This window comes from Phacochoerus africanus, chromosome 1 (genome assembly GCF_016906955.1).
Source record: "Phacochoerus africanus isolate WHEZ1 chromosome 1, ROS_Pafr_v1, whole genome shotgun sequence".
Taxonomy (NCBI): Eukaryota; Metazoa; Chordata; class Mammalia; order Artiodactyla; family Suidae; genus Phacochoerus; species Phacochoerus africanus.
Genome location: NC_062544.1, coordinates 207,761,556 through 207,787,714, shown reverse-complemented (window position 1 = coordinate 207,787,714; position 26,159 = coordinate 207,761,556). Strand labels below are relative to the sequence as shown.

At 43.6% G+C, this 26,159-nt stretch overlaps 1 protein-coding gene across 1 annotated transcript in view; it reads left to right on the top strand.

Moving 5' to 3' along the window:
* Positions 1-25,454, top strand: part of P3H2 (prolyl 3-hydroxylase 2) — a 156,663-nt gene extending 131,209 nt beyond the window's left edge. The window contains exons 9-15 of the mRNA XM_047788757.1: positions 6,776-6,903; positions 9,035-9,130; positions 10,574-10,724; positions 11,563-11,680; positions 12,646-12,721; positions 18,438-18,578; positions 25,243-25,454. Of these exons, the coding sequence (XP_047644713.1) occupies positions 6,776-6,903; positions 9,035-9,130; positions 10,574-10,724; positions 11,563-11,680; positions 12,646-12,721; positions 18,438-18,578; positions 25,243-25,335 (803 nt within the window). The 3' untranslated portion in view covers positions 25,336-25,454. The remainder of the gene's footprint in view (positions 1-6,775; positions 6,904-9,034; positions 9,131-10,573; positions 10,725-11,562; positions 11,681-12,645; positions 12,722-18,437; positions 18,579-25,242) is intronic.
* Positions 25,455-26,159: the final 705 nt, after the last annotated feature.

The window sequence follows — 26,159 nt, the reverse complement described above, 5'->3', positions numbered from 1 at the left end:
CAGCAATGCTGGGTCCTTAACCCACTGATTGAAGCCAGGGATTGAACTCAAATCCCCATGGATATTAGTCGGGTTTGTTACCATTGAGCCATAATGGGAACTCCTAAATAGTTTTAACTTCTTCTAATAATCCATTATTAGCAAGTATAATACTAACAGCAGTAGTAATACTTAACAATCATGATTATCTCTATGTATTTTCAAATTTTACAAGCAGATTTATACACACTGCATTTTAAAACTGGCAGCATCTCCTGTGAGACAAGTGTCCCCCCTTCATAGGCAAGAAAACTGAGACGTATGGAGATTAAGTGACTTGAACAAAGTCTCAGAGCTCGTAATAGGTTGAGCAGGCTTTTGAATCCAAATCCCATTTTCTTTTCTTCATCTGATGACAGAACACAGAAGTGTCTAGATATCCGAAATGCATCCCCTATTGATTAAATAACTGCAATGTAAGAAGAGGTTTTTAAAAACTTGCTTTGAGAAGTACAGTCCTCCTTTCCCCAACAAGAGAGCTGTCAGCACATTCCTCTGCCTAATTTGAAAACTTCTGGCCCTCTACGGCTCTCACATTTCCCAGCCCTTTCCTTCCTCAGCTTCCAACTCAGTTTGAGGCAGTAAACAGGATAATATGCTCATCTAATCTGACCTGGACCTCGTTTGTGGCCACAAAGCCCAAGCTGTTTTACAAGTGCCAGAGAACCTCATGGTCAGCCAGAGTTCATGTTGCTTTTTAAGCTGAGAAATCACCCAGGAAATACATGCCAGTAAGCTACCCCTTTGCTGTCAAAGTTTGGGAAACTCCAGGACAGCTGCCAGATTTCAAAGCATTTTTTGTCCCTGGCTACCAGGGGATCTGATGTCCAGCAACTGGCTGGGAAAGCTAATGGGAACAGTAGAACTGAAGACTACACAGGATGAAGAAAGGTCATGATTGACTGGTTACCACATTCTATCATTTCTGCAGTTGAATGGGCTCATAGATCTTAGGACATTCTCTGGGAATCTACTGGAAAGGCTTCTGTGCAATCGCTAGAGATTAAGATCAGGTCTAACTTAGGAACAGTGGTAGGAAGAGGCAAAGTTCCCAACCAGAAAACACTTTCACATCTTTTTCGGGCTGAAGGCAGATGTCAGGGAGGTGTGAAGGGATGCATATTTCCAGGATAAAATATATTTCAGCTTTTCTCGTCTTCCACAAAGAGTTTGTCATGTCCTCTGGTTACATACTAGTTATGTAGTGGAATTCCTATTGGATGGCTCCCAGCCATTGGAATGGGAGTGGCCCAGGACTCCTGCCTTCCAGAGTGACTTCAGTCCATGGAATGTACATGTCATCTTACTGAAAACATCTGTCACTTATCCATTCTTCTTTAAACCACCTGTTTTCCAAAAACCCTGCTTGATAAGAATCCTGGAGTCAGTGGGGGTATAGTAGAAATAACTGAATTTGGATTCAGGAGGCTTAGTTTCTAGGAATCATCTTAGTTTGATGTTCTCCAGAGTGATGCATAACTAGAGATTCATCCTCCCTGAGCCCTATGATCCTCAACCTGCAAAAGAAGGAGAGCAACTCTTTGGAGAGGATGAAGGAGAAAGTCTTCTGTAAACTGTAAAGGGCTGTGTTCATATGAGAGCTTGTTAGCACACTCCCGTCCCAACTTTCATGGCTTTGTATTTGTGGTCAAATATGCCTTCCTGCCATGAACCATAGGCAGTGAACACAAAGGAGCATTTTCCTAGATGATTCTTCTTTATTGCAAATCGAGAGTCAGAGCTAGGCACATACTTTATGAATGAGAGAAGAATTCAGTTGTTTAACTAAATCTCCCTGGACTGTGGTTAAGAATTGGCTGAAGCCATCAAATCAGGCCCTGGGAACCACAACTTATTGGACAACGTTTTTATTTTTATTTTAATGTTTTTCTCTGTCTGGTGTGCTACTAGTCATTTGGAAGCTAGTAGACTTGCTTTTTAAATGGCAGGATTTATTTTTCCTTCTGGATTTTGTTTTTCCTTTTGGTTAATGGGTAGGTAGTTGTTTGTGTTTTTGTGAAATATATATGTGGGAAACCTCTGTATAGAAATCTGTGCTTAGTGGTGGTTGCATTAGCTACATGAAAGGCAGATTTCTAGTACAGCTTCTGCCTGCACCTGTTATAGTTTAGGTTTTTGAGACTCTGTATTGCTGTATGTCCCTTCACCTGATTTTTGTATGTCACTTATGGCTTGGTTGGGGAAACTGTCAATATCCCAGGATCCCTCTTTTATTTTTTGTCTTTTCACCTACGCCACAGCCACAGCAACACGGGATCCAAGCCACTTCTGCAACCTACCCCACAGCTCACGGCAACGCCGGGTCCTTAACCCACTGAGCGAGGCCAAGGATCGAATCCTCAACCTCATGGTTCCTAGTCAGATTCATTAACCACTGAGCCACAATAGGAACTCTCAGGATCCCTCTTTTAAATACACTCCATTATGCCCTCTACTTATTCAGATGTCTCAGTCAGAACTTAACACAATACACCAGACATATTTTACCAGTGTAATATTAATCACCATCATAATAGCAACTCTTTATACAGAGCTTTAGCGTGGTTGGCATTTTTCTGAATGTTTTAGTTTTAAGTAACTTTTAAAGTCATGTTTGAAAAGAAGCTAAATATATTTAAAGTAATATACCCTCAGTAGAGAAAATGAGAAAAACATGGCAAAGTACACATCACCCTCATTCACTAAACCCTTGATCTGTCTTCCATTTCTCTGTGAATTTTATATTATAAAATGCTTTCCAGCTAACCTTGTTTTTCTTGCTGAAGGAACATCTCTATGTTTCTGAGAGGAAATGGAATATGCAGTTCACTCTTGGATGTTTGAGGAACAACCTTAATTTGGCTATAAATATTAACTAGATTGATTAGATCAATCTTTCTTAAACAAATTATGCTTTTTAAGAGATCCCATGCAGTGAAAAAAAATTATCACAAGGGTAGCAGCTTAACAGTGACATACATTTTCTGTGGGTCAGAAGTCTGAAGGGATAGCTTTGCTTCAGGGTCCATCACAAGACTCAAACTTTGTTCTAAAGAAAAAGGTTTTAATGAGGTACTGATGAGGGCTGAAGTCCCTTCTAAAGCTGGGGAGCTATCTTCATCCAAGCTCAGATGACACTTCAGTTCCTGAAGGCTGTTCTACTGTTATCCTCAGTTTCTGGTTGGTTGTTGGCTGGAGGATGCACCCAATTCCTTGCCATGTGCACCTGTCCAATATAGCCACTTGTTTCACCAGACTCTGCAAGCTGAGAAGGCATTAGATTGAATCAGCCAGCAAGGTAGGACTTGTAGTTTTATGTAATGCCATCAGCAAGGTGACAGACATACCATCACTTTGCAATCTTCTATAGGCTAGAAGCAAGCTGCAGGCCCCACCCACACTTGAGGGAAGCAAATTACACAACAAGCCTATGAGTACCCGGAGGTGGTGGTCATTAGGGGCCAAATTACAATCTCTCTGCTGTAAGAAGGAGGGAGGAAGGAAGGGAGAGTGGGTATTGTGCTCAGTTAAGGGTGAGAACTGGTGCATGGTCTGTCAATACTTAGGATATTTATAATGCCTCTTCGCATATTAAAGTTCCAAGAAGTCCTCTTCAGTTTCATTTAAACTAGTAGTTCCCAAACATATTGGACCCAGAAACTTTTTTTCATTAAAACCTTTTTCTTTAGAACAAAGTTTGAGAAATATAAAATCATAGGAATATTTATATCTGTGTATATCTATATATAGATATCTGTTTCTATTCATCCAGAAGCTTGGTACCAACTGGGATTTTGTGGATGTATTCCTGGAATCCAAGGAATTCTGTATTTATAAATTTTGATGGCAGCTGAAAAAATTAAGAGGGGCAGCTAGGGGGTCATCTGGGTAACTACTTATAGCCAGCTCAGTGGGTATGGTAGCGGTTACCAGCACATTGGCAAGTCAGTTAATAATACTTCAGGAGTTCTCATCTTGGCTCAGCAGAAACAAATCTGACTAGCATCCATGAAGACGAAGGTTTGATTCCTGGCCTTGCTCAGTGGGTTAAGGATCCAGTGTTGCCATGAGCTGTGGTATAGTTCAAAAATGCAGCTCAGATCCAGCGTTGCTGTGGCTGTGGCATAGGCCAGCAGCTACAGCTCCTATTCAACCCCTAGCCTGGGAACCTCCATATGCCTAAGATGTGGCCCTAAAAAAGACCCAAAAAAAAGAAAAAGAAAGAAGGAAGGAAGGAAGGAAGGAAGGAAGGAAGGAAGGAAGAAGGAAGGAAGGAAAGAAGGAAAGAAGGAAAGAAGGAAAGAAAGAAAGAAAGAAAGAAAGAAAAGAAAGAAAGAAAGAAAGAAAGAAAGAAAGAAAGAAAGAAAGAAAGAAAGAAAGAAAGAAAATAACACCTCAGTGGTCAAAGATGAATAAGAAATGAAGTGGGACAAATTTAGGAATGATGTATTAGGACCAGATGAGGGCCAGACTTCATCGTGGTACACTAAGATTCTAGAGTCGGCTCAAGAGAGAAGTGTCGTAATGGAATGTGTTCTTACACACCACAAGCCTGCGGAGGCAAGCTAGCTCAGAAGAACCTGGGCCAGATCACTTAGTAGAATATTCCTGTGGAACAATGCTTTGTAGTTTGCACAAATAGCTTTAATCATTTTAATAATACTGTTAATTTACATTTAGTTGGTTTTATGGCCTTGCTTTTATTTAATCTTGTATATTTTGGGGTATTAGTGTTGTATGAAGCTATAGAAATAAAAACTGCCTTCATAGTTTTATGATTGTGAATATAGAAGGAAAGTCTCAGGACAAATAATTTGTCACCGCTGGAGCTCCTTAGGGAACTTTTGCTTTAGCAAATAACCATAAACTACTGAAGACTCAGAAATACTGTCCCATTATTTGAATATTCCATGAATCATGGGCTGTAGTGATTCTTTCATTCTTTTTTTTTTTTTTGTCTTTTTGCCATTTCTTGGGCCGCTCCCATGGCATATGGAGGTTCCCAGGCTAGGGGTCGAATCGGAGCTGCAGCCATCGGCCTACGCCAGAGCCACAGCAACACGGGATCCGAGCTGCGTCTGCGACCTACACCACAGCTCATAGCAATAACACCACAGCTCATAGCAACACTGGATCGTTAACCCACTGAGCAAGGGCAGGGATCGAACCCGCAACCTCATGGTTCCTAGTCGGATTCGCTAACCACTGCGCCGCCACGACGGGAACTCCAATTCTAACTGTACTAATAGCACTTAGTACTGGTACCTAGTTCAACTATCTACTTCACAGGTAGAGTAGACATCAATTTCAATTGCCTCTTTCTCCTTCGATGATGTCTTTTGGACCAGTGTGCTGATGCCAGTGCTTGACCAGAGGCGGGTGGGAGGGCCCATGCTGTCTCCAACACACAACCTCCAGATGGGGTGCTGTGGCTGACAGGCACCTCTCAGGTTCCTTGGGAGTATTATAAAGAAGAGAAAAACAGTGTTTTGCTTTCCTGTTCAGTTTTCTGGTTCAAGGAGGTTGTACTTGGCTACATCTGAAGATTTCCTCCTCATCAGAGGCTTTGTCCTTCAGTCCTGTTCTCTGTGAGGAAAGGAGCAAGTCAGGTCTAGATTTTGTAATTTTAACACCTAAAACAAAGCCCCAAGCATCACCCTCTGAAGAGACTCTATGGGATTAATATCCTGAAGTTTTAGACTCTGTCCAGGGAGAGAGCAGGTGCCTGCAGGAAACTCTTCTGCGGGGGATCTGTATGTACCTAGAGGGCAGAGAAAAATAAATATTCTATAAGCCAGACCATCGGAGTTCCCGTAGTGGCTCAGCGGTAATGAACTAGTGTTCATAGCACTTCGGTTCGATCCCTGGCTGTGCTCAGTGGGTTAGGGATCTGATGTTGCTGTGAGCTGTGGTGTAGGTCACAGACGAGGCTCAGATCTGCCATTGCTGTGGCTGTGGTGTAGTCGGGCAGCTGCAGCTCTGATTTGATTCCTAGCCTGGGAACCTCCATATGCTGCAGGTGTGGGCCTAAAAAGAGAAAGAAAAGAAAAAAAGGAAAGGAAAGGAAAGGAAAGGAAAGGAAAGGAAAGGAAAGGAAAGGAAAGGAAAGGAAAGGAAAGGAAAGGAAAAAGCCAGACCATCTGGAGTCAGTAGGTGATGGGAAAAAGATGGAGAAGGAGTCAGGTGTCTTGGGCTGGACTCTCCTGACCTGCATTTACTCCCTGTGTCACCTGGTAAAGGTGTTTCTCTAGAGACCAGTGAAACTGAGGTGTGACTGTTATGCCTGGGGACACAAACATGGAACCAAGTAATTGCACCAGCTGTTGTGACAGGGCTAGGAACCGAAGGCTGTGGAGAAGGGAGGGGCCAGCTGCTGAGAGAATTCTGAGAAGTCTTCACCGAGGAGAATCCTATGAGATGCCCAATCTTCTTTGCAGGATCATCTCTGGAATCAAGTGGAGGGGGGGAAGCCTCTCCATCCCCAAATACCATACAAATGTGATATATGAATTATGACCTTATTGAGGAAACATGGTAGCCAGACATCTGCCTTTTTCTTGAATCTATATTGTGTGTCTCAAGTTTCTGAAATTGTGATTTGCCATTGCATTCCTAAATACTCATTAGGAAGGAGGTTCTCCTGAGCTGCACATTGAAAACAACTGCGTTGGGTGTTCTGTGCTTCCCACCTTGGGGACGGAGATGACCGGGAGGACAATGTGCTCTGTCCCTGCAGGTGGCCCTCTCCTCTATGAAAACATCACGTTCGTCTACAACTCGGAGCAGCTGAATGGGACGCAGCGCGTTCTCCTGGACAACGTGTTGTCAGAAGAACAGTGTCGGGAGTTGCACAGCGTGGCCAGTGTGAGAACCGGGAGCCCACTGGGGCCGGCCTGGCCTCAGCCTGCAAGCTCTGTGGTCCTGGGCTTACTTGGAGCCAGGGCACCAGGCCTGAAATGCCCCTTTCTTTAGGAGAAGCACATTGATGGCAGAGGCACTTTTACAGCCTTTGGGTTAGGATGATTGTCATTTTGTCCAGACCTGGCCATACCTATTGGGTCTGGAATAGCTAGCTAGTGGCTTGAATCCTAGGATAACAGTGTCCAGTACGTGCCCTGTCTCGTATATAAAGTCACTGGGACTCCTACCCCATTCCCTCTCAGAACCTCACCTGGGAGTGTTCTGGGGGCTGGGTCCTGTGTAGGGCTGGGGGCCCTGTATAGGGCTGGGGGTGGTGTGGACAGTGGGCTCAGCATCCAGCTGAGGGAGAGGGTTGGAGTCAGGAGCCAGGGGTAGAGTCCTGCTTCTCCCCAAACCTCACCCCAGTATTAATGTACAAAGTGGCCCCCTTCCCTGGGCCTTGCCTGTTGCCACCTTGATACCCCTTCCCCAAGGTGGGTACTGGAGGCCTAGGCAGTGTGCCTCCTTGTGCTGGAAAATGTCCTGTGGTGATAGGCCCAGTGGTGCAATCACCCTTCCAGGGAAGGGGGAATGAATCACACCTTTAGTCTACCCTGGGCTCAGGGTACCCCAGGCCCCTCTCAACCACCCTCCTTCTGAGCATTTAAACCTTGTGCCTTTGACCATCTCCTTGGTCTGAAGGTATTTTATGCAAAGAGTTCTTGGGCCCCTGAGGTCAAGGGTGGGGTTGCTGACACCCTCCTGACTTTTCTGACCCTGTCCCCTCCTTGCTCAGCATCCCTTCCAGTTCAGCTTGGGCGACAAGAGGCAGGAGGGGCAGCTGTCCCCTCTCCCTAGGGAAATGCAACCCTTAGAGATTGCCTCAGAGCCCCCTTCCTGGCCAGTGGGGAGATGGACCCCTCCTTTGCTCAGTGCCTTCTGGCCAGGGCCCCTCACCCCAGGGGTCTGGATATACATTTCCTAAGCCCACCCTTCCCATGTTGCATGCATGTTAACACTCTGGCCAAAGTATAGCCCTTCCTCCTGTAGCCCTTGCCCTGTCTCCCCCTCCTGGGGGGGTGGGGGTGATGACTGAACTGCTGATTCTCCCAGTGGGATTTTTAAGGAGGTGAGAACAGTGGCATTGAGACTCTAAAGCAGTGGACAATCCCCAAACACCATCAGTAGTTTGGAACTGCCTTTCTTTTTTCCTTTCTATGCATATATTTTAGGGCTGTAGATTTACTTTCCTAATTTGTTTTCCATTGCTTATTCTTGAGAGAATTCTTATTCTACTATATCATTATTATGATAATAACCAATAGCGTTTGTACATCTCCTCTTTGACTTTTCAAAGCCCTTTCACAACTGTTGGCCTTTTCCTCAGCATGTGAGGCCACTGGGACCGGCAGGGTTATCTCTGCTACAAGAGAGACCTGAGGCTGAGAGAAGTCAAGTGTAAGCTAGGACTAGAGAAACTTGGGCCTCCCAAGGGGAAGCTGGGAGGCAGCTGTTTGGCTGAATTAGTGTTAGTTTCACAGGGTGGGGTGGGGGCGGACCTTGAAACTTGAGTTACTGAATCCCTTCTCCAAGCTGGGCCCTGCCTCAAAGACAAAGGAGCGGGCTCTGCTCTGTCCATAGGCCCTGTGGGTAAGGGAGAGGGGACTGTCAAAATCCTCTCCTCTACTTTTATAAAATTTTTTGTTCTTTTTATTTGGATGTCTTCATGGGTCTCACTTATACCAAAGGGAAAGAATCTTCACTAAAGTTCATATTTCTTCTAAAAAAAATTAAAGTCACTGGGAAAACCTCTTTATGTTAATCAATAATTTAATTCATCAATGTAGTAGATATTTATATGCCACCTATTTCCTACAGAAAGTGGTGGTGGCGTTTTATACTGAAAATGTGGCATGGGAGTTAAAGACGGATCCCTCTTTTGATTGGAAGAATTAATGATACCAGGATCCTGGAATGCAATGGGGATGAATCTGAGTCTTGCTGTGGATTGTCAGCTTTTGGCGGTCAAGACAGAAAGGGAGGACTGATGAACTCATAATTATCATTAATGAAGTATCTTGTATTTCGCTTCCAGGGGATCATGCTTGTTGGTGATGGATACAGAGGAAAAACTTCGCCTCATACACCCAATGAAAAGTTCGAAGGTGCAACTGTCCTGAAAGCACTCAAAGTAAAGCCATAACGTCTTTTGGGTTTGAATTCCTACATGTCAATCCAGGAACTTCTGGGAATAGCAGATACAGGGAAGAAAAGGGTTTAGGAGAGAGACCTCTGAGGTAGTTGATGGAAGCATGTAGGAAATAGCACCTTCATTGTTTTTCAGCATTCCTTCATTCCTCCATTTTTGGCCATCAATTTATCAAACTTTGTATTTCTTAAATTTTCATTTGACAAATAATACACTACCCCCTTCCTCAAGGAGCTCAAGGTCTAATGGTGAAAACACACTCAAACAAACAATAATTATGCATGACAAGACATCTTTTTGGAGAAGAGTGAGGAAAGTATTCTGAGAGAAAGAAAAGAGGGGTGGTTAGCTTTTATCTTTTGAAATTACTCAGTGAATTTTATTACATTTATAGTTGTTCAGTGATCATCACAACCCAATTTTAGAGCACTTCCATCCTAAACCGCCAGCCCATCCCCCACCCCCCAACCTGTCTCATTTGGAAACCATAATTTTTCAAAGTCTATGAGTCAGTATCTGTGCTGCAAAGAAGTTTATTCTGTCCTTTTTTCAGATTCCACATGTCAGTGATTGCATATGATGTTTGTGTCTCACTGTCTGGCTAACTTCACTTAGCATGATAATTTCTAGGTCTATCTATGTTGCTGCAAATGCCGTTATTTCTTTCCTTTTATTGGCTGATTAATATTCCATTGTGTATATGTACCACATCTTCTTTATCCACTCCTCTGTTGATGGACATTTAGGTTGTTTCCATGTCTTGGCTATTATAATAGTGCTTCAGTGAACATTGGAGTACATGTGTCTTTTCGAGTCATGGTTTTCTCTGGATAGATGCACATGAGTGGGATTGCTGGATCAAATGGTAATTCAGTTTTAGTTTTCTGAGGAATCTTCCTACTGTTTTCCACAGTGGTTGCACCAATTTACATTCCCCTCAACAGTGTAATAGGGTTCCCTTTTCTCCACACCCTCTCCAGCACTTATTGTTTGTAGATTTTTTGATGATGGCCATTCTGGCTGGTGTAAAGTGGTACCTCATAGTGGTTGTGATGTGCATTTCTCTAATAATGAGTGATGTTGAACATCTTTTCATGTGTTTTTTGGCCATCTGTATGTCTTCTTTGGAGAATTGTCTGTTTAGATCTGCTCATTTTTTGATGGGGTTATTTGCTTTTTTGGTACTGAGCTGCAGAAGGTGTTTATAAGTTTTGGAAGCGGGGTGATTAGCTTTTAGCTTTCCCTCTCTGAGTGGGCTTATTTCAATGGCTCACTGTCCTAATCCAAACACACGAGTGTCTGCTAGTGTTCCCACTAGGCAAGAGAAAGATGCACATCCTGCATTGACTTAATAAAACTTAGCATCTCGTGTCCTCAAGCCTTCCAATCACCGCACTGGTTTTTAATGTTCTTCTTTTTCTTCAGTTTGGTTATGAAGGCCGCGTCCCCCTCAAGAGCGCCCGTCTGTTCTATGACATCAGCGAGAAGGCTCGAAAGATTGTAGAATCCTATTTCATGCTGAACTCAACCCTGTATTTTTCCTACACGCACATGGTCTGCCGAACAGCCCTGTCTGGTGAGATTCCAGAGTCTGAGCTTACTCCCTTCTACCCACAGTGACATGAGAAAGAAAACAATGCAGAACAGAGCTCCATGAACACGTCAAACCAATGGTTTAGCAGAGTTCTCCTTCTCTAAAATGAAAGAGGCTTACTTGCTCAGATTTTTCCCTTCCCACTTTGTCTACTTGTTGGTCCCCTGCTGCATCAGAAGACCATCACTCTGCCTGCTTTCCCTTTCAAATCCATTCCTCCTGTTTGCTTAAATCACAGCAAAATGCTTTAGGTTTCACTTTTCATGACCCAAGAACCTAGAAGTTATAGCCCACAAGCACTGAAGGGAAGTGTAGAAGATGAAGGGATTACTGATAGAAGGGAGCTTAGACAGGCAGAGCCCTCCTTATCCCTGTTGTCATTATTTCTTCTCTATGTTTTCTCTTCTACATCCTTTTGAGGAGGAGGGAAAGAGAATGCCACAGAAGTAGATTTTTCCACCAGCGAACTTTCAGCTGAATCAAATCTTTTCATTGGATGTTTGCATTTTGTCCTCATCCTTAAATTTCCTGCCCCCCACAAAATGTATAGCTGTTTCCGTATGTATATTCATAGCAGAGAACTTTTAGCACTGAAGAGGCAGGTATGACTTGCCTACATTTTTTTTTTAACATCAAGTTCATATCAGAGCGGGACCAGAGTCTCTTGACTGTGCTTGCCCAGTGTTTTTTCACCCGCTCTGCCTTCTTAGGGCTCAAATTTGCAAAGAGCATCAGCAGTGGGTGCAGACAGACTGTCATCTTTGCTCTCAGAGGTTATGGCACTCCATCTCTCATTCTTATCTGTGCCCCTTTCTGGCAGGTCAACAAGATAGAAGAAATGATCTCAGTCATCCCATCCACGCGGACAATTGCCTGTTGGACCCGGAGGCCAATGAGTGCTGGAAGCAGCCACCTGCTTACACATTTAGGGACTACAGGTACCGCCAGCGCCTCCTTCGAAACCAAGCTTCTGCCCAACAGTTATCAAAACCCCGTGGAAACTAGAAAGCTGATCTGTTGTACTTGTCATCACATTCATCCCCATGAAGCAGAGGTGCTCAAATAATCTTCTGAAGCAGCTGCCACAACTGAAAAGCAGCTTCATCGTCTCATATTTTTATCTTTAAAAATTCCCTTGCACGTTTTGATGCATCCGATTCCACAAAATGGCCATTTTGTTTCAATATAAAAAGTAAAGTTTATGGGATTTTTTTTTTTTTATTACTTGGCTTTCACTTAAGCATATCCCTTGTGGTCTGTGTACCTCAGTCTGAGAACACATCAGGGTGCCATCTCAACATGCATAGGGACCTTGTCTCCTCACTCATTTCTGTCTGCATTTTATAAATAAGACTGGAACTCAGAAGAAAAAAATGCTTTCTCTTATTGAATAATATTTTAGAGTGTAAAGAAAGAGTCAGGAGTTGTAGTCACCATGTGCGTATTAATGTGTTCATTATGACTGCTGTGTGCTCTATACTAAAATGTTTATTGAGCGCCCCCTATCGACCAGGCTAGGCTACACCCTTTGGAGCTCTCCAGCCAAGTCAAGGAAAAAATATGTCCTTTAGAGTTATTAGTCTGAAAGGAAAGAAGAGAGTTTTAAATACTTCGGGCAGGATCAAAGGTCTAGATGAAACCTAGTGAGGTTTTCTTTGGAGGAAGTGAAATGTGAGAAGAAATGAGATGTGAAATATAATTAAAATTTTAACGTAAGTGGAATAAGTGAATGCTACGACCTTACATCTGATCTTACTCTTCAGGGTTAGGAGGGTCATTCATTTGAATGACTTGTCAGAGGAAACCTGCTAATCAGGCTGGTCAGTTCATCGCCAGTCTCCAGCATTCTGTGGTCATGTTGTGTTGGCAGATAAGAGGACCACCTGTTTCTCTCTCCTTACAGTGCCCTCCTGTACATGAACGACGACTTTGAAGGGGGAGAATTCATATTCACTGAGATGGATGCCAAGACTGTGACCGTAAGCAAGCCTATTCTTGCAAATTTATCTAGTATGTTTTAGTCTCAGTTTTGCCACTTTCCAAGGACTGCTGGATTTCAAATATTTTTGAGCTCGAGAATTCAAGAGGTGAAGAGAGACCCAGTGAATGTATACACCATAAAATGTTAGAGATGGAACCATCAATAAAAATCTTCTTGTCCATTTTACAGATGAGTAATTTAAAGACTAGAGAGTAAGGATTTGCTCATGACCATCTAGCTAGTTAGTGTTAGACATAGAACCGGAGCCCAGGTCTTGTAATTCTTTGTCAAGTAATCTGATGGAAACATAAAAACATATGTTCTTAAGGCACTCACGACTAGGACAAGTCAAATGACTCTAGAGAATGGCTATCAAGTACCTTGGTGTTCTGCATGCTTGAGTGAGCATTGGTCTTCTTACCCCTAGTTATCCCAATTAGTGTGTGCATATTTGTGTGTGTGTGTGTATGTGTGAGAGAGAGAGGAATTCTGATGATAAATAAACCTATACTTGAAAACTGACATACACACATATGTGTTACATGTTTACGCTTTGAATAAGATTCTGAACACACCTTCATAAGGGAAAATCAAAAGTTAAATTTGGGAGTTCCTGTTGTGGCACAGTGGAAATGAATCCGACTAAGAACCATGAGGTTGCAGATTTGATCCTTGGCCTTGCTCAGTGGGTTAACGATCTGGCTTTGCCGTGAGCTGTGGTATAAGTTGCAGATGCGGCTCGGATCTGGCGTTGCTGTGGATGTGGCATAGGCCGGCATTGCTAATTGGACCCCTAGCCTGGGAACCTCCATATGCCATGGGGGTGCGGCCCTAAAAAAAGACCAAAAAAAAAAAGTAAAATTCAGATTTCCTATCGTGGCTCAGCAGAAACAAATCTGACTAGCTTCCCTGAGGATGCAGTTTCAAAGCAGGTTTGATCCCTGGCTTCACTGCCTCACTCAGTGGGTTAAGGAACCAGCATTCCCTTGAGTTGTGGTGTAGGTTGCAGACTTGTGGTTTAGGTTGCAGACTTGGGTCTGACGTTACTGTGGCTCTGGTGTAGGCCAGAGTCTATAGCTCTGATTCGACCCCTAGCCTAGGAACCTCCATGCCTCAGGAGCGGCCCTAATAAAACAAAAAAAAGTTAAATTCAACCACCATCTTCCTAGGCAAACGAATGCCTTTGGAAAACAAGCCTACTGAGCACTTATAAACCATAAAGCCAGAATCCTTTAGTCTTTAAGCTGATGAGCAAATGCCATAGTAGAAAGGTTTTATGATTGAATTATAAATAGATGATGTGATATCTCTTTCTTCCACATAAAATTGAAATAGTTGAAACATATATGTGATGAACTTCAAGAATTTTGAAATATATAAGCTATTTCCACAACTTTTTCTGAGTTTTATGTCTTTCCTCTCATATTTTGTACCCTTTTCTCAGTCTTATTCATGGCATACTACTGGGAGGTAAGCAGGTGATATGAAAAACTATATATTACTGCATTTAAAGGGAGACATCTATGGGTATTCTGGTTAAAATTGTCCATAAATATTGATATAATTAAGAAAAATATTTTGTACAATTTAATATATAGTATATTTAGCCTCACACTTTTTTGTAAAAAGCTTAAATTTTAACTTGGGAGTATTTGATGCTCCATCATCTGAGAAATTAAATTAGGACTGATGATCCAGGCTGGAGTTTAAATCCTAGTTAAAGATTATCAACTTTTGAAATGCCTCTGTGCAGGAAGCATTTGATTTCTGAGCTCTGCTAACTGAGGTCAAAAATGCTTGCAGCTCACAGTTGGAAAAATCACAGGTGGTTGAAAGATTTCTTTTCTTTTACTCCATCTAGTGGCCATGTTTGGAAATGCTCAATGTTTGAAAGGAAGCAAGCCTGGAAAACTGTGTATGAACCACTAATTCATTAATTGTTGAATGCAAGTAAACTGTAATTCCGCTTTTTAAAGATGTGAAAGCAGATACCACTTCTCTTTAAGAGATTTATACTTTTTATACAAAGCTGTAACTATATTAGAAAGTACTGAATCTAACCACTAACACCTCCCAAAAAGTAAGAGGTTTTTAGGGCCACACCTAAAAGAAGTTCCCAGGCTAGAGGTCGAATTGAAGCTGTAGCTGCCAGCCAATGCCACAGCCACAGCCACAGCAATGCCAGATCCAACTGCCTCTGCAAGCTCTGTTCGTGGCAACGCTGGATCCTTAACCCACTGAGCGAGGCCAGGGATCGAACCCACATCCTCATGAATACTAGTCTGGTTTGTCACTGCTGAGCCACCACAGGAACTCCTCACCTGTTTTAAAGCAGTAGTTTCAAGTTGAGAGATTTATTTTCCAAAATCATTTCTACTTCACATTAACGCACGTGGTGGAGTTTGGGGGTATTTGTAGATAATTGAAATTCTTAGGTAACCAGTGCCGATAAAGAGAAATTGGTAGTCTTCCTTTTCAGCATTCCTCCTTTGACTCTGGAAGACAAATGAAACAGGGACATGACCCACCTTTGGGAATACACAAGGAAGAAAATTCTCTTAAGTTCTTTACTTAGGAAAAATCTGGTAATCGTGTAACTTTTGAACTGAGGCTGAAGATTTCTGTTAATATTCAAGACAAGTACAGCACAGAGCCATCTATGACTTTAATCATCAGCTAGATGGAAAGTAAAAGGAATTTTCCTTTATCATACTTGGAAGAGACATGGATTTTTTTCAACAGCAGCATGTTTGTGAAACATGGGTATTAAGGAATTTGGGTTTCTCTGTGCAAGTTCGAAAAAGATAAAATTTAATGAATTGCATATGCTTCATGAAAAACTAAAGTCAGTGGAGTTTTGCTCCAAAACTATATTTACCGTCACTTATCTAAACTTCAGAACATATTTTCCTGTAGAAGTAATGTCATCATGGAGGCTGGTCATTCCTCCTCGTGCCTGATATATAAGAGGCAATGCTGTCCATTTGATAAGATTAGCCCTGTGTGAACCCACATGCCTATAGTGAATCCCAACCACTTCAAGCAATTTCCTAAACTCCCCCAAAGTTCTTCATGTCTAAAAATACTTTCAATTCTTTTTGATCCATCAGAAAGCACTAAATTGTCCCTACACCCTTTCTTTAGTATTATAACATGTTGATGCCGAGACTCTGTAATCACATTGAAGCAATAGCAATCCACTCACATGTGGGTGAATGGGTCCTGACCAGCACCCGGGAAACGAGCAGCTCAGAAAACCCAAAACTAATCCTAAAGGCATGTGTATAGGAAGGTCTTCCTGCTCTGCTTCATATGCTTCGAGTGTCAGTTATTTTGCTGTTTCTATGTGGAAATGCACCACAAATTCCTCCTCCAGAAACATAAAACATGGGAGTTCCTGTTGTGGTGCAGCAGAAATGAGTCCAACTAGGAACCATGAGGATGTGGGTTCAATCCCTGATCTCGCTCAGTGAGTTAGGGATCTGGCATTCCATGAGCTGTGGTGTAGGTCGAAGATGCAGCTGGGATCCCACATTGCTGTGCCTGTGGCAGAGGCCAGCAGGTGTAGCTCCGACTCAACCCCTAGCCTGGGAACCTCCATGTGCCGCAGGTGTGGCCCTAAAAAGCAAAAAAAAAAAAAAAAAAAAAACCAAACAAATAAACAAACCATAAACATGAAATCTGATTAATTCTGATTCTGAGGGTACCGGTAACTAGGAAACTCTAGACTGACAGAAAGTCACTTTGATGAAGGCAAACTCTTTCTAGCAAAGACAAATCACTCCTCAATTTTTGTGAGCAGAAGAGTAACCAGAAAGTGACTCCCTTTAATACACACACACCCCTTGGTCTCAGGCTTTCAGGCTTTTTTTTTTTTTTTTTTTTTTTGTCTCTTTAGGGCTGCACCTGTGGCATATGGAGATTCCCAGGCTAGGGGTTGAATCGGAGCTACAGCTGCTGGCCTACGCTATAGCCACAGCAATGCCAGATCTAAGCTGCTTCTGTACCACAGCTCACTGCAACGCCAGATCCTTAACCCACTGAGCAAGGCCAGGGATCAAACCCGCAGCCTCATGGTTCCTAGTCGGATTCATTTCCTCTGTGCCACAAGGGGAACTCTGGTCTCAGGCTTTTTGACTCCTCCACCTTCCTTTTGAGCTTCCACAGGTTGGACCTAATCTGGGAGCACCTATGTTAGGTAGTATCCAAAGACTTCAGATAATTTTCTAAATATTCCTCTTGAAGATAGCAGTGGGGGAAAAAAATGTTGCCATTCCATTTTATGGTAAAGGAAACCCCAAATTCTGCTAATTAGCATCTATCAACTCAGGTCAGTTCAGATCATAGCTAGTTAGAGTGGGCTCGTGTTATCAAATAGAGTGATTAGTATCACATTCTTCCTTTATTTTACTTTTCTAAGCGCTACTGTGGAATGAGTCAGCTTTCTGTGTTTTGCAAGCAAGAAAAATGAACTCCACTTGCACCAGACACTTCTTTAAACATGGAGGCAAAGCCCCTAATATTCCGTTGCTTCAGCTCACTCGATTTGGAGAGCCTGCTTGTTGGATCAAATGCGTGGTTCAGGGTCCCCTGCAGTGCCTCTTTTCCTTTCTCTCCTGTCCTACGGAACCCTTAGTGGACAGCTCCCCCCTCAAGCCATATGCTAGCTTGAAAAGACCGTGCCCATCATTTCAGAGCCCCTGGAAGCCATGGAACAGGTCACCTGAAGGCGCGTTGTGTCCTCATCAGCGGAGGTATTTAAGCCTCGGTTGATGAATTAAAGTATCACATGAGATGAGACTTGCCTCTGTAAAATCTTTCTATTATTAAAAGTTCACAAACCATAAGTTTACAACTAAGGAATTAGAAAGGGTACACCCATGGAACCACTATGCAGATCAATTATAAGAACTTAGCAGCACCCAGATTGTCCTCCTCATTTATTTTTGTCATTCCACGAATGTTAAGTGTACATCTACTTAGGCCAGAAGCTGTGCAAGTGCTAAAATTAGAGAAGTAAATTGAAAGAGGGAGCCTTTGCCTTTGTGGAGTTGGCCAGCCACCAACACAGCACATATTGAGCAATTACCATGCACCATGGACTGTGCCAACCATTCTACCTGATAACTTTGTTTTCTTTTCTTTTGTTTCTTTTTTTTTTGGTCTTTTGTTTTTATTTTTTTAGCTAAATGACTGTTATTACATTTATAGTTGTACAATGATCATTACCACCCAATTTTACAGCATGTTTTCTGAATTAGGTATTACTTTGACCTTTTCTTCATTTTGCAGACGATGAATTGAAACAAGCTATGTCTTCTTCAACCTCAGGATCCCATTATTCTTTGATTCAAAACTTGACCCAAGGAGTTCCCGTCGTGGCACAGTGGTTAGAGAATCCAACTGGGAACCATGAAGTTGCTGGTTCAATCCCTGGCCTCGCTCAGTGGGTTAAGGATCTGGCATTGCCGTGAACTGCGTGTAGGTTGCAGATGCGGCTCGGATCCTGCATTGCTGTGGCTCTGGCGTAGGCCCATGACTACATGGCAACCTCCATATGCCGCAGGAATCGGCCCTAGAAAAGGCAAAAAGACAAAAAACAAACAAACAAAAAAAAAAAACTTGACCCAAATAATTCAGTAAAAGGATGGGGAGGGTTGTAGAAATGTTCCCAATACAGGAATTGGGAGTTTAATTTTCACTTTCTTTCTCAGGCTTCTATAAAACCAAAGTGTGGACGTATGATCAGCTTCTCATCTGGAGGAGAGAACCCGCATGGGGTGAAAGCAGTCACCAAGGGCCAGAGGTGTGCTGTGGCTCTGTGGTTTACCTTGGACCCACTTTATAGAGAATTGGTGAGTTTCTGACCCACCCAGAAGGCCAATGAGACACCCTGCTTCATGAACTGACTGATCTGAAAAATCCTTTTAGCTGACCCATAACCCTTCAAGGATCTTAGAGAAAATTGTGGGGGGAGGGCACTTTTTGCAGAATTCTCTCTCTCTGGTTCCCAACGCTGGCTTTGTTTTCTAAGCAAGAATGAATTTTCTTAATCAGATCCATGACCTAGAAATTACAATCCTATGTTTGTAGTATGAGTCTGAGGGGAAGAAGAAGTACTCTGAATGCAGTTCTTCATCAAAAAATTATATTTTTTATTATAGTTGATTTACAATGTTGTGCCAATTTCTGCTGTGCAGCAAAGTGACCCAGTCATAAATATATATATAGTTGTTCTTTTTCTCATACCATCCCCCTTCATGTTCTATCCCAAGAGATGGGACACAGTTCCCTGTGCTATACAGTGGGACCTCATTGCCCATCCATTCTATACATAAAAGTTTGCGTTTATTAACCCTAAACTCCCCGCTCATCCTACTCCCTTCCTTTCCCCCCTTGGCAGCCACAAATCCATTCTCTATGTCTAGACGTGAGTGTGTTTCTGTTCTGTAGATAGGTTCATTTGTGCCATATTTTAGATTCTACATATAAGTGATATCAAATGGCATTTCTCTTTCCAACTCACTTAATATGAGAATCTCTAGTTGCATCCATGTTGCTGCAGATGGCATTATTTCATTCTTTTTTATGGCTGAGTAGTATTCCATTGTGTGTATGTACTACGTCATCTTAATCCATTCATCTGTCAGTGGACATTTCGGTTGTTTCTATGTGTCTTGGCTATTGTGAATAGTGCTGCTATTAATATACAGGTGCTAATAAGTGAATGTCTGCAGAAATAGACATCTCAGCACTATTTGAGAGTCTCTAATTAGTCTTGAGTTTATTAATTGTAACATCAGTAAAGAGGAACCACTTTCTAGTGGTCACCAGGAAGACTGATTTGTTTTTTCAGCAAATCCTTAAAATGTGCACTGAATAACTTATGAAACATTTGCAGAAGAGGGTGAGGGGACGTGAAAGTTTGTCATTTGCTATTTAAATTAAATATTAAGTATTGGAAGTTACTATTATATTGAAAGTAGCTAAGGGTACTTAGCCTGGATAAGCCTTTTAGAGGCTGCTGCACAGAGGTTATAGAGTTTGCCTGGCATGTTGCAGAGGGATTAATTAAAATGTATGGATAAGGAGTTCCTGTCATAGCTCAGCAGGTTAAGAACCTGATGTGGACTCCATGAGGATGCAGGTTCGATACCTGGCCTCTCTCAGTTGGCAAGGATCCAGCATTGTCACAGATGTGGCTCAGATCTGGCATCACTGGGGCTGTGGCACAGGCCAGCAGCTGCAAATCCTATTCTACCCCTAGCCTGGGAACTTCCCTATGTGGGAACTTCCCTATGTGGCCCTACAAAGAAAAACAAAGACCTATGGACACAAGCCCCTGGGAGGAAAGTCTAGGCTCAACATAAGGAATAACTTTCAGACCATCACCATTACCTGGTGGAGTTGTCTCCTTTGAAAGTATTGAGTTTCTCATCACTGGATGGCTCCAATCAAGGCCTTAGCAACTGCTTGACATGGATGCCGAGCCTGAACCTGAAACTTCATGGCCAGGGCTGAACCAGCTGACTTCAAAGTCTCCTCCAGCGCTGCGTCTTATTGAAGCTGTGAAATTCTAGCCTTTAAAATGGCATTCTAACCAATTTCCCTCTGTAGGTCCCTCCACTGAATCCAATTGCATCAGAAACTGCTTATTAAAAAGAATTTCTCCTTCTCATATACTTTTTGCCATCCAGCATTAACTCACACAGTTGTTAGGCCACATTCCCTAAGCCTTCTTTCATATATTCCACAAATGTTTACAGAAAGCCTATTCTGTGTCTGGAAAATTCCGCTAGGTAGACCCTGGGTATATAAGGATGAACAAAACGTAGCCTTGACCAAGTGGAGGCTGGAGAAGCTGACAAGGAAATGATGGCGAGAAGACAGCAGATTGCATTTGTAGGGACTGTCAAGGAAGACTTTCTCACATAAGCACCATTCTAAAAGAGCAGAAGACGATGGCCAGGCACAGAAGGAGAAAAGAAAGGTCCTGACGGAAGAAGCAGAGCACACAGAGTTGTGAAAACTTCACAGAGGACTGATCAGTCTCCTTCATCTATAATCTCTCTCCACCCTCTCTCTCCTTGTACATCTCTACCTCCCAAAGGCCAGCGTTCCCCAACCTCACTCCTTTTGGACTAAGGAATCTGGGTACATGAGTATGCCATGGAGATTACACATTGCTGACAAAATTGCCTCGCTTTTTTTTTTCTCAGTGTTCAACAAACATTTAACCTATTTTATCAGTGTCTCAGCCCTGTCTCCCAAGATATTATTTCTATCAACATCAGCTAACACAAAGTCTTCTCTTTTCTCCTTCCTAACCTGAAAAGTATCAGAAAACTTCTCCCATTTTTGAGCTGTGGCGACATCTAGTGGTCACAGAAGAGAATGACCAGAACCTCTTCCGCAACTATCAGGAAAGTTTGCCCATGACTCGATTCCCAGACTCTACTCCACGCTGGAATCACCTGGGGATCTTTACAGATTACTGACATCTGGTTCCCCACCTTGGAAGTTCTGGGTTAATTGACTTTGGGTGTAACCTGGGTATCAGAAGCTTTGAAAGCTCCCAAAGTGACCCCAGTATGCAACAAAGTTTGAGAGACCCTGATCAGGTTGAATCCCTGAGCAAAGAAAGTCTGCCTATCAGGACATCATCAGAGCTGGCCGACTCTCATGCTCCTTACAGATGGCTTTAAAGACATTCAATTCTCAAGGAGGATGTAGCATCATAAACTCTTAAGGACACCCAATGATAGAAACTTCGGTTCCTTGTGCAGAGACTTGTAACTCTTGAACTTCTTTCTTTTCAGAGGAGACATCATGGCAACAGTCTCTTGTGCGGTCAGATTTGATCATTTTATCCGTTTCCTAATCAGTAAAATGTTTTCCCCGTATTCACACAGTAGTAATCACACTTGGACATCATGACAACAATTTAGTTTTGTTATTGAGCGTATTTGATCCTTTTGGGTGCCTTTGGGTCAACATAATGCTCAATTACAAGCTTTTGACTAAAAGAGGCTTTGTTTGCACATCATAAAATAGTTCTTTTTAATAATTTACTATGCTGGGCATTGTGCTAGGGACTACTTATAGGAGGTACAAACGAGGTAAGACATAACCTTTATTTTCAAGGAAATTGAAGTCAAAGTGAAGAGATTATACAGGGGTCTGAGTGATTAAAACACAAGTCAGATCTTGGTAAGAATTATGATTAGTGTCAACAATGTGTGGTGTTTAGATCAAAGAAAGAGGAAACCAGGAAAGGCTTCACTGAGGAGATGGCATTTGACCTGAGCCTTAAAGGATGAGCGTGATTTCTTTAGGCAGAGACATTTTAGACAGAGAAAACCCTTTGCCCACTTATGTGTTTATTCATCAACTATAATACAGCTCTTGCCAACTATCAGTAACTTTTCTGGGCACAGGAAATACAGCAGTGACCCCAAAAGACAAGATTCCTTGCTTTCATCTAGTACAAAAAGACAACAAAAGAATAAGCAATTGAGGGATTTTCAGATTGTGAGAAATGATGTCTGGAAAAAGGAACAAGGCAACTGATTGGAAAGTAAAAATGAGGGATTGGAGTTCCCATTATGGTTCAGTGGGTTAAGAACCCACAGAGTTCCTGCCGTGGCTCAGCAGTTAATGAGTCTGATTAGCATCCATGAGGACACAGGTTCAATCCTTGGCCTCCCTCAGTGGGATAAGGATCTGGCATTGCTATGAGCTGTGGTATAGGTTGTAGACTTGGCTCAGATATGTTGTTGCTGTGGCTATGGCGTAGGCCAGCGGCTATAGCTCTGATTCGACCCCTAGCCTGGGAACCTCCATATGCCATGGGTGCGGGCCTAAAAAAGCAAAAAAAAAAAAAAAAAAAAACCCAAAGACCCAACGTAGTGTTGGGTCCCTGGCCTTACTCAGTGGGTTAAGGATCCAGCATTTCTACAAGCTGAGATGTAGGTTCCAGAGGTGGCTTAGAGCTAGTGTTGCTGTAGAGCTGTGGCTGTGGCTGACAGTTGCAGCTCTGATTCATTCCCTAGCCTGGGAACTTCCATATGCTGCAGGTGCAGCTGTTAAAAAAAAAAAAAGAAAGAAAGAAAAAGAAAAGAGAGGAGGTGGTGAACTGTGAGGCCCCTCAGACAAGTGACAAGAAGAAGCCAACTGTGATAAAGGTCTTGGGAGGACTATTCCAGGGAGAGAAGAGGTCGTGAAGGTCCAGAGACAAGAAGGAGCTCAGAGTGGTCAAGAAACAAAAAAGCCAGAGAGGCTAGAACATGGTATGCATGGTGGTGAATGGTCTGAAAAGCTGACACAGAGCAGGCAGTGATTAGACTTGGCAAGCTGATCAAGAAATACAAACCCGGAGTTCCCGTCATGGCGCAGTGATTAATGAATCCAACTAAGAACCATGAGGTTGTGGTTCCATCCCTGGTCTTGCTCAGTGGGTTAGGGATCCCGCGTTGCCGTGAGCTGTGGTGTAGGTCGCAGAGGCCGCTCAGATTCCAAGTTGCTGTGGCTTTGGTGTAGACCAGCATCTACAACTCCAATTAGACCCCTAACCTGGGAACCTCCATATGCCACAGGAAGCAGCCCTAGAAAAGGCAAAAAGACAGGAAAAAAAAAAAAGAAAGAAAGAAAAAAAGAAAAGAGAAATATAAGTTCCATTCTTAATGTAGGGAAAAGCTATGTCCCTGTCCTTCCCCCCTCCACCCTCCGCGCCACCTTCCCCAGTCCCAGGAGTTATAGGATAGGAAAAAAATCACTGTCTCTAACACATTGTAGGCTAGAGTCATAATACAGAAGGGGGAAAGAGTGGAAGTTTAGAGGGGCCATTTGGAGGTAGACCACCTGAGCCTGTTGAGGCATTGGTGTGGGGGTAAGAGGAAGCATAAAATGGAAGCATCCTTTAAAGTCTAGGGGCACTTAACCTACACTGAGAGGAGGGAAATCTTCTCAAGAGTGCTGTTGTCAGAGACCTTGAGGAAGGTCGGGAAGGTGGATTGTAAGGTGAGGTAGGAGGACAAGATGAGGAGAGCTGAAGAAGGAAGGTCAAAGTCAGGCAGCTCCTTGTACGCACATCAAAAAGGCTGGTCCTGGAGGGTCAAGCAGTGGGAACCCCTGGGAGGGCTGTGAGCAGTGAGCAGGAAAGGGGCGGGCTCATGGGGAGGGGGGGTCACGATTCAAGTGCGAGGATCCTGGACTTCCCGAGTGGCTCGCAGCATAACTACTCTGCAGAGGACCCATCGGAAGCAGGTGGGAGGGGGGTGTGAGCAGCAACTGAGCTAAGAGATAGCAGAGTGTATACCCGTGGTTCTCAAGCAGGAGCGATTCTACCTCCAGGGCACATTTGGCAACATTTAGAGACTTTTTGGTTGTCACAACTTCAGGGAGGGGATGCTGTTGGCTACCTGCAGCAGGCAGAGGCCAAGGATGCTGCTACACATCCTACGAGGCACAGGACGGCCCCCACACAGAGAGTTATCTAGTCCAAGACGTCAGCATTACCGAGGCTGAGAGCCACTGGTGTAACTAAGGCAATGGTAACGTGCACTGAAAAGAAAGGGTAGAAACAGGAGGCAGAAGAGAGAGGACTAGGCGATTTATCAGATCCGAGAAACCACGGTCAGGTTTTGGGGGCACATGGATGAGCAGGGATGATCTTTACTGAGAAAAGAAAAGTAGTGAAGTAGGTCTTTGGGGGAGAAAATCGGGAATTCAGCCTGAACCCTGAAGTGGAGAACTGAGTTGGAGATGTTTGTGCGACCACGCAGTAGAAAAGGGAGTCAGCGGTTGAATATAAAAGACTTCTTGACAAGAGGGAAATTATTTATTTTTTTTTTCTTTTTCAGCCACTCCTGCGGCATATGGAAGCTCCCGGGCCGGGGATCAAATCCAAACCGGAGCTTCAGCCTGTGCCACAGCTGCAGCCACGCCAAATCCTTAACCCACTGCACTGGGCTGGGGGTCGAACCCACGCCTGTGCAGAGACAAGCCAGATCGTTAACCCACTGAGCCACTCGGGAACCCCAACAAGAGGGAACTGTTTGGAAAGTAATTGCTCAGGATGTAGGAGAGTCAAGAGAAGGCACCCATGGGAGTTCCCGTCGTGGCTCAGTGGTTAACGAATCTGAGAACCATGAGGTTGCGGGTTCGATCCCTGGCCTTGCTCAGTGGGTTAACGATCTGGTGTTGCCTTAACCCACTGAACTGTGGTGTAGGTCGCAGATGAGGCTCGGATCCCTCATTGCTGTGACTCTGGTGTACACCAGCAGCTACAGCTCTGATTTGACCCCTAGCCTGGGAACCTCCATATGCCGTGGGTACAGCCCTAGAAAAGGCAAAAAAAGAGGGAAGCACCCGAGCAGGAATGGAGATGAGGTTCAGTCCTCAGCTGAATTTAGGGCCAGTTCTTGTACAGATGGATGCCTGGAAGTGTTTGGGAAGCATCTGCCTCTGGGGCTGATTATCACGCTTGCAACGGCAATGTGAAAATTGTCTTTTTTGCAGGAGCGAATACAGGCCGATGAAGTGATCGCCATCCTGGATCAAGAACAACAAGGGAAGCATGAACTGAATATCAACCCCAAAGATGAGCTATAAAAAATGAGAGAGTGTCCTATCAGCTATTTATTTAAATTGTTAATCTTATGAGAACCTTTTTTATTTTTGTACAGAGCCGTGGTATAAGTTAACAGGTTAATAAGAGTCACCAGATCTCCCTTCTGCTCCTAAAGACCCTCGCTTTGTCTCACTCAGTCTATCTGTCTTGGTTTTTCGTCAGGTCATCTCTCAAAGCCCAGTCAAAATGCCCGCCCCTGCCGCCACTGCCCCCAGCACACATACAGTTCATTTGCTGCAGATCCTAAAGCTCAAGCAGTAAGAATAAGCCTGTTCTTGTTCAAACTACAACTGTGCTCCACTTCTAAAGATAGCATGTGATTCGGACTCCGAAGGCCTTTCTGGCCCTGTGCTGTTTAGTCCTGGTCTCTCCCAGGGCTGGCAGCCCTGGGTTTGACTCTGGGGAGTCCATGGGAAGACTGGAACTGCATCAAGTGGGGGTCTGTGGGCCCCCAGGCTCTGTGGAGGAACTGCTGTGATGAGTACTGCGTAAGACGGTGGGGCTCGGCCTTTCCAGGGCCAGGGTGGTGCTTTCGATTCCACTATTTACAGCGGACAGAACACCTAACACTGGAAGCTTCCATCCCCCCTCCCCACCATGGTGCGCCAGAAAAGATGGCCCTGGGAGTTGTGTCTTTAAAAAGGTGGTGTGGGGGAGTTCCCATCGTGGCCCAGTGGTTAAGGAATCAGACTAGGAACCAGGAGTTTGCAGGTTTGATCCCTGGCCTTGCTCAGTGGGTTAAGGATCTGGCATTGCCATGATCTGTGGTGTAGGTTGCAGTTGCGGCTTGGATCCTGCGTTGCTA